At 44.9% G+C, this 8,424-nt stretch overlaps 3 protein-coding genes across 3 annotated transcripts; all 3 read right to left on the reverse strand.

Annotated features, from left to right (window-relative positions):
- Positions 1 to 215: 215 nt before the first annotated feature.
- On the reverse strand, positions 216 to 1,691 carry GLAREA_12855 (FAD/NAD(P)-binding protein; the record flags this gene model as incomplete). The annotated part of the gene is made up of 2 exons (XM_008084618.1): positions 216 to 1,049; positions 1,104 to 1,691. The coding sequence occupies 2 exons, from the start codon at positions 1,689 to 1,691 to the stop codon at positions 216 to 218; spliced, it is 1,422 nt and encodes a 473-aa protein (XP_008082809.1).
- An 804-nt stretch (positions 1,692 to 2,495) lies between these two features.
- On the reverse strand, positions 2,496 to 3,076 carry GLAREA_12856 (uncharacterized protein; the record flags this gene model as incomplete). Its single annotated transcript, XM_008084619.1, has 2 exons — positions 2,496 to 2,714; positions 2,822 to 3,076. 2 exons carry the CDS (start codon positions 3,074 to 3,076, stop codon positions 2,496 to 2,498), a joined length of 474 nt encoding a protein of 157 aa, XP_008082810.1.
- Positions 3,077 to 4,203: 1,127 nt separating this feature from the next.
- Positions 4,204 to 7,708, reverse strand: GLAREA_12857 (P-loop containing nucleoside triphosphate hydrolase; the record flags this gene model as incomplete). The annotated part of the gene is made up of 10 exons (XM_008084620.1): positions 4,204 to 4,269; positions 4,319 to 4,469; positions 4,542 to 4,727; positions 4,782 to 5,643; positions 6,019 to 6,245; positions 6,292 to 6,393; positions 6,469 to 7,085; positions 7,153 to 7,248; positions 7,301 to 7,541; positions 7,593 to 7,708. 10 exons carry the CDS (start codon positions 7,706 to 7,708, stop codon positions 4,204 to 4,206), a joined length of 2,664 nt encoding a protein of 887 aa, XP_008082811.1.
- Positions 7,709 to 8,424: the final 716 nt, after the last annotated feature.

An 8,424-nucleotide genomic window follows, 5' to 3' on the forward strand; every position in this document is an offset into this window, starting at 1 on the left:
ATGAAAGAGGTTTGAAATATTTCTTCTGGGAAATCAGTTCGCTAATTTTGATCTATTAAAGGCTTGAATATTGCGTATGTCTATCTATTAAACTCCTTAAAACAGCTTCTATTCGATTCTCAGTGTCTATCAAAACACCACCACTTCAAAACTCCCAGTTGAATCAATTTCAACCCCCAATCCCCAACTCAACCCAACACCTCACCACCTGCCACCTAAACTTTGGCTCTATAATCATCCCTCCCACTCTCCAACCTCTCCCTCGACGTCTCATAAACCCTCGGCACACCACTCCCCTCCCAACTCCCCCAATCCATCATCCTCACCACGCCCCTCATCGTCAGCCAAATAACCGGCATCCCATGTCCCTCAAACCCAGCCGCAACCCAAACCCCCTTCCGACCCGGCACCTCCCCAACATGCGGCAGTCCATCCGAGCAATACCCCATAATGCCACTCCAAATCTCTTGGACCTTCGCACCACTCTCTTCCCAGCCTGTGAAGTGATCTTGCATGTACGTATCAAAATAGCATTTCGCTGGTTCGATTAAGGATGAGTCATCGGCGTTGTTATACCACTCCCCCCTATGACCCAAGAAATGCGAGCGTCCGCCACCGACGATGATGGAGCCGTCGGGACGCTGGATCAGGTAGTCGTGGGAGCCGCCATATAGACGGAGACAATATGTGTTGACTAGCTCTGGGGGTGTGCAGGAGGGGGAGGGAACAATGTGACAGCAGATTCCTTTGCAGGGGACGATTTTGGTGGTGTATTCGGGGAGGAGGGCGGAGGTGTAGGCGTTTGTTGCGAGGATTATTTGGGGGGAGGTGATAGTGCCTCGGGGGGTGGAGGCGGTCCAGGTGTTTGATGAGGATTCAAGAGAGGTTGGTGGTGAGGATTGGGTAAGGGAGGTTACTGGGGTGTTGGTTTGGAGGTTTAGGTTGCCGGTGGTGTGGGTGATGTGGAGGAGGGAGGTTAGGAGTTTGTAGGGATAGAGTGATGCTGCTGAGAAGGTGAAACAGCCTACACATCCTTTGACTCCTGAGATCTTTCAACTCATTAGCATGTTCCTTTTAACATCAGAAGAAGACTTATAACTTACCTTCTCAGCTTCCTCCCCCTCCATCCAAACCAACCCCTCCATCGTACTCTTAGCCACCCCCTCCCCCTTCAACCTCAAATAAGTTTCCTTCGCCCTCCCCGCCTCCTCCTCATCCGTATAAACATCAAAACTCCTCGTCACCCTAAACTCACACTCAATCCCCTCCCTCTCCACCACCTCCTCGATCGCACTCACGTGAGCATCCTCAAACTCACACAACTCAACCGCTTTCTCCAGTCCAAACTCCTCAATCAACATAGGCAGTCGCGTATGCACAGACGGTCGTAAGTGTCCCCCATTTCGACCCGTGGCTCCGGAACACGCGCCGCGTGCTTCGAGGAGGACGACGTTGGGTTTTGGAGCGCCGGATGCGAATTTGGCTTTTGCTTCTGGCGAGGCGAGCAGGTGGTATGCTGCGGCGATTCCGGCGTAGCCGCCGCCGATTATGAGGATATCGCAGGTTTGGGGGAGGGAGGGCGTGGTGCGGTGGTTGTCGAGGGCGTGGAGAGAGGCGCGCCAGAAGGGGGTGGTGGATGTTTTTGAGGGTAGCGGTGATGGTGGGATTTGATGGGGGTTAATTGAGCCCATGGTTGTGGTGCAATTGGTTTTGATTCTCTAAGGTGTTGGGGGTGATGATGTAGATGAAGTGAAAGATCGAGAAATTGTTGTTTTGTTTATATTTCGATTGTCACCGCTTTGGCGAGATGTCCACTTGAGGGTTGAGCGGTGAATGAAGATTACACAGTATTTGCTAACACAACAGCACGATCGGTTATATCCAAAAATAACAGAATCAATCAGTCTTGGATGCACACACAAGAGTTCAGAAAAACCTTTTCCAAGAGGCCGAGACTTGCTTGTCCAGTGGATTGAATAAGTCGAGTCAAGTCAATTAGAGTCGCTCAAGAAATTGTTTCTTCAGCAATAGATCACGACAATTCGATCGAGCAACACTAGATGAAAACAAAATTCAAAAAATATTTTGTACTCGAGTAAGTTTGAGCTTAATAATATTCGAAGCCGGGTTATCGCCACATATCCACCTTGGCAGGTACCAAATGTCTACAAACGCCCACTCTTGGGAGATCGCCAAGATAAGGGCGCATTGTTGGGTACCTATCACTCAGCGATAGGTGGAAGCGAACATGAATCTGATTTGTTTATGAAAGACTTTAACGGTTCAGCTTTAATTCTTGATGCGTTTTCGTGGCTAGTCGTAAGTGCTTTGCTTTAATTTGTCTTGAAGCTAAAGCAATTAAGTTACAACCCCAACATAAAACTCTTTTTATTGACCACCACTCTGGAATCTTAGAACTAATCTACCAATATTTCATTATTCAACTTGTTTTGCTTCAATTCAACCACCGATTTCGAAGCCAAATGAAGTCATTTTCAAGCACAACCGCGGCATGGTGCGAATTTAATCGAGAATGGCTCCGATTTCTTGATAACAGGTTGACTGATATCCGAGTATGCCACAACGGGCAAACCAGCATTAGGATGGCTGTAGCCGAAGTAACCTCGATAGTTGTTGGGTTTGTTGACAACAGTCATGACGGTGAAGTCTTGATCGTAGTTCCATCCCCAGGAGATTTCCCAGGTTTGAGGATTCTGTTGGTTTTGTTAGCTTTGGCATCCCCCGAAAATCTCAAGTGATCGTTGAATATCTTCACTTGAAGGTCAAACGATGAAGAATGATGAAGAGTGAAAATACATACCTCAATACAACCAACCCCGAAAAATTCCTTCAAAGTAACATCCTTTCCATCCTTCACTTTGACATCGTGAATAGTGCAACTGCCCTTTCCGTAAGGAGCATAGTCAATTGTAAATTTGTAATCGCAGGTATCGACGATGCTGCAGTTGCGGATGAAGTTCTCGACTGAGAGCGTTGTTGGGATGGTACGAGGGATGATGTTTGGGCTTGCTGTAGCTAGAGCTGCGAGCAAGGGGAGGATTGTGAGGAATCTCATTTTTGGAGACTTGTTGGTTGTACGAGTAAAATCTGGTATTGAGTCGTTTTGAGTTAAGTTTACTGCATTCTTTTTGAAAGTACCAGTTGAGACTTTTGATGATCTCGTTGAAGATGAAGAAAGCAAAAACCAGGAAGACGGAAGAGAAGCAACTATTTATCTTTATCCCCACCTCGGCTCTAGAACCTGTCCACCTCGAGGGCTCTCACACTTTTCGTATTCTATAGACCAGTGCTGATATTGACGACTTTGAACTACAGACAACGAAATTTTCATTACTCAAGACCCAGAATTTGTGCTATGATTAACCTTACCAATTTCTAAATTCTACTAGTGCTGACAGATCAACATCATATGAGCCCTCGTATTGAGATTTTGTGTAGACAGAGATTCTTGGACATACCCTGCCAAGAAGTGTTACAATCGACACGAAGTCACTGGGAAGTACCGATGTATCAATTGACCAGGGAAAAGTAGGATTTTGTACCTGGAGGCATACGAGGTTATCCGGGGAAGTTTTTGGACACTCATTGACTCGAGGTGGATTTGATTGCTGGAATTTGACTGGCATGTTGCATGCAACACGAAGATTTTCCGGATGCCAGTTACTTTTTCATCGATTCTGGTTACATTTTAGTTCAAATTATCTAATAAACAATCAGCATGAAGCCTTATTCGTCAATGGCTTCCACAACAACCGGTAAACTGGAATTCCAAGATACGAAGTGGTGTCCGCAGATGGCTACGTGCGTATTGTATTAGTAATCTATAAAAGGAACAGTAGAGAGCAAAATTGACCAAAATATGCGGGAAAGCGAATATGACATATATGTGATACATCAACACAGTCGGTGTCGTCAGGTGCAAACGGCATGGTGGTAATGGAATCGATTATGTCCGACATGACTAAATCTTTGCGTTACGTTTACACCATCTAGTCGGAAACAAAAAGTGCTACTTGTAAAAAGAATCTGTAACTGAAAATATTCTGTACCATACCTTCGGGCGAATTCAAGGCGAGAATCTTTCTGATTCCGTTTTGTGCTGTACCGGTTGTCTCTTTGAATGATTTTGCATCTCAACTTATGAACTGCGCTTTGCTTTAGCCCACCTCTTTCTTCAAAAGGCTAGCCACTGTTGTTGTTCCCAATTTCAGCAATCATCAATTTCCTCGTCTGTTGCGAACGCATCTCCTGGTTTTTGTCAGCATCTTCCATCGGGCCAAGACTTCGATCATTATACCTGTTCGACGCTCGCCTCAATCACATATCGAATGATCAGCACTGATCTTTTCTGGTTCATTCTTATGGCCCTAGAAATTGCTTGGTTCTCTACACTGGGATTCCATTGCGGTTCGATGATGAAGACTCGATTTACAGCAGTGAGGTTGAGGCTAGCTTCTCGTTAGCGAGGTTTTCTCTAGGTACTAAGACAAGGAGTCAAGATGAAAGTCGTGAAAATCTACCCGTAAGCACCTGTTCCTGTTGTCATAATGAGAATTGGGATGGCGGATGAACTAGTGAAATCATCTAGTATCCGTTGACGACGAGCAAGAGTTGTGTTTCCGTCAATGCGCATGAAAGGAATGTCTTCCTTCGCAAGGTACCTTGCAATGAGATTCAGAGTGTTTGTCCAGCAAGAGAACACTATGCTAAACAGCTATTAGTACTGCTTCCAGTTGTAGACATGGAGTCTTGTAGTTCACCTTTTGGTCTCCCACAAATCTTTTCGAACATCCTTAATCAAAGCCTCCATCTTCGTCGAAAAGCCTTCGTGTCTTAGATAATTTCCGCTTTCTTCTTGCGGCGGATGTAACTGCTGATCAGAAGAATGATCACCGGTATTCCCGCATAGTGGACACTCTTGACTTCTGTGTTTTCTCTTTCCCCCCGTTGGCTCATCCGGATCAGAACACTCGTTGCAGATAATGTGCGCGCAATGGCCTGGATAAGTCTGATAAAGGTCTTTGGCATACATCACACTCATAGATTGTCTACAAGCTGAGCAATGAACTTCTCTATCGTCTCCAACAGAACATAGGGCATCTTCTTTCTCATCTAGCTGGCTCCTATTATTCCACGAAAATGGCCGTTGATATGTCCCATGATTGCAAAATATTCGAAGCTGGAGTTGGACTTGGAACATTCCAAATATGTTTTTTCTGTACGATTCCCCGACACCGTGTCGAAGGGCTCGATTCATGACGTTGATCGTCTGATTGTATTGTTCTCTTTCCTCATTTGAGAACTCGAGAGATCGAAGAATATGCTGTGGGGTCGGCAAATGCAAAAGTTCCCTGGAACGTCGCAAGCATAAGGAATCTAGTAACAGTGTGAGATCTCTCGTGGCACTCTCTCTCCCTGTCTGACTTTCATCGAATGGTGTTGAAATGAATCGGCGAAACATGGCGATGTTGTGGAAAGGATGTGCTTGTATAAAAGCAAATAGAGAGCCTACATCGTCCAATTTGTTTTGAATCGGTGTTCCCGTAAGGCACCATCGTGATTTTGCTTTGAGATCTGCGACAGCTTTGAAAAATGTAGTGACTTGCCGCCGAATTATGTGCGCTGTTTTAACGTTAGCGTAGATCGGTGTGTTGCAAAATGGTTGAGAGAACCTTCGTCTAAAACGACCCGGTACCAATTGACGTTATGTAAAGGGCTGGATTTATCTTTGAAATCGGATACGATTGTATGATAAGTCGTAATAACAATGTCTGCATTTCTAAGGTCCAAGGATTTTCGTTTTGGCCCATGATATCGGAGAGTTGAGAGTGTCCCATCGAGGTGTCTGGATACAAAATGTCAGCCTACATAGCTCAAGAGCTTAGCTAGATGTTGCTTGCATCTTAATCTCATGAAACCATTCGTTGATCAGAACTAGAACGTTCGTCAATAAGTAATGTCTTTTTTTTTTTTTGATATATTCATGTGGAAACCTACTCGCCGAAGGAACAAGAATCAGAGTCGCTCTGCAAGCCGTTCGTCTCCCAGAGCTCTCTGCAATGGTATTTGCCTCGTTCAACCAGTCATAAGCTTTATCGAGGGTATGAGTAATGAGTGCCAAAGTAGACAACGTTTTCCCCATGCCCATTTCATCAGCTAAAATGCCCCCACCAGTTTCGTTGGGTAAGACATGGCTTTTTGCTTTGGTGATCGTGTGGACGTAACTTAGCGCAGTCAGTAACTGGTCGAGCGGAAAGTTTCAAAACATACGAATTAATATTGAATGCCTCTTTTTCCTTCCACAATCGAAATTCTGGAGGAACAGGCCCATTCTCTCGCTGTAACATGAAGTCGAGCGCTTCTTTTTGATGCCTGGATGAGATCACAGGATTAGAAAAGTTCTCAGTCAAAGAAGTTGTGTGAATTGGGTATGAGCTGACAACTTACGGAAGCAACGTAGTTTTGAGCCGCCGGTCTCCTTCAACTTTGCTCAGTTTTGAGCCTCTGGTGAGAGACGAGTACATGTTGGTGATTGCATCGTTAAACACTTTGGCGGCGTCTGATTTCGATGTTCTATCGGTACCAATTTTCGATTGGATTTCGTAATCCGACGCATTTAAACCAGGAAATCGAATGACTTGAGGGTTCGAATATTCTGATCCACTTCGCAATTTGTCTGGGTGTTGCAGGAAAACTTTGTGACTAGATAAATGCAGCCCAACATCGTCACGATCGTGGCTGGGACCGAACACATTGATATTAACACGCACTACAGCATCGGCTGCTTTTGTGACCCTCCCAATTATCTCCTTGATTGCTTGAACGGATACAATTACTTCAAATTCAATAGTCGGCTTTTGAACAAGGCTTCCTAGAGCTTTACTCAATTGAGTATTAAGGACACCAAATTCAGTACCATCAACAAAGTAGAGACAAACATCGGAGTCATTCGACGGTGATCTTTTGAGTCTGAAGTCACAAAAGAATCGCACATCTGGACCATGCTTTAATCTTGCATCGATATCTGACATGTTTCCGCGGAGTCTGACTGCCTCTCGATAGATCTGTCGGTGTCTATTAGCGAACCCATTCAAATACCTCAACTACTGAGAGTAAAACTTTGGCACGAACTAGTGACATGCTGTTCGTGGTGAAGTTAGAGCTGTCCATAGGTGTGGTAAAAGAAATCATGACTTCAGACCATCCCTGAAAAGAAGAATTGAGACACTGTGGATTTTCGACTTTAGATACAAGAACGTCAACTTAAATCACAACTAACCATTCCATAGCACAAAAGACTCTCTTGACAGGTTGTGAATTGCGTTGATGGGACAATTGAGGCAATAGATAGTGCCATGGACTGCACTGCCCAGGACTCGATGCTACTTTCGACGTTGTCATTCAAAGTGTCAGCACCATTCTCACGTTCGTTCGTTTCAAAGACATAACTATCTACAGGAATATCTTGATGCAACAACTGTCCCCATACGTGCTCCCAAGATGACTCGATAAGTCGAGAACTATTGTGTTTAACATTTTAACATGTGACACGAATGGTGGTTGAAGCTTACTTCTGAAGCTTATTCGAAGAAACATTTTGAACTGGTAGTTCTTCCTCTCCGTTGAGCCCGTTCTGGTTAGGGTAACCTTCAAAGCTGTTGTTCAAAAGTGATTTGAGTGGAATCATACTTCTCAGATTGATTAGGTTTCCTACCCTGGATCGCGACAAGTTTTTTAATATTAGATGCCATGCAAACCAGACAGACAATGTGTCAGCGGTAGTCCATAATCCCAGAAATGAAGCGGGGCGCCCAACTCAACCTTGAGCAGGAAGAATTCAGCCACAAAAACCGCAGCCTTGTTGTTCATCCAACCATGTACTTCCAGTTCGGTGAACGATTGCACTGCAATTTTAGCCCGGACGAAGATGATCCAAATCATATCGTGGAAAGAAAAATGATTGGGCGGTCTGTGGTATATGGTGTGACCCGAGAATGACTGTCCGAGACCAAAATCTGGGCTTGATCGACTTGCTCCATGGAAAAGCCTCCGAAGCTATCTGTGGACATGACTTCTCGGGTCGTATGTGATCGTATACAGCTAGCAACAATATCAGGACTTCTTTGGAACGCTCACTATTCATTACTTGAGCCTTACGAAAAATCGTCGGAGGGACTATCTATGAAATTTAAGTCACTTGGCATCAAAAGATACTTGCGGAGTCAGCCCTTTGCCAAGTTGTCTTGATACAGAGACTCAGAAAGGTTGCACTGCAGCAAACGCAATTCGCTAACATAAGTACCAATCAAGCCAAAGCGAGTCAATATGGCTCGGTGGGCGGCATGCGCTCGTTCGCCTCACTCCTGCTCAGTAAGACAGTACCTAGTCTCAATCCCTGTAGAA

The sequence above is a fragment of the Glarea lozoyensis genome, assembly GCF_000409485.1.
Source record: "Glarea lozoyensis ATCC 20868 chromosome Unknown GLAREA21, whole genome shotgun sequence".
Classification (NCBI taxonomy): domain Eukaryota; kingdom Fungi; phylum Ascomycota; class Leotiomycetes; order Helotiales; family Helotiaceae; genus Glarea; species Glarea lozoyensis.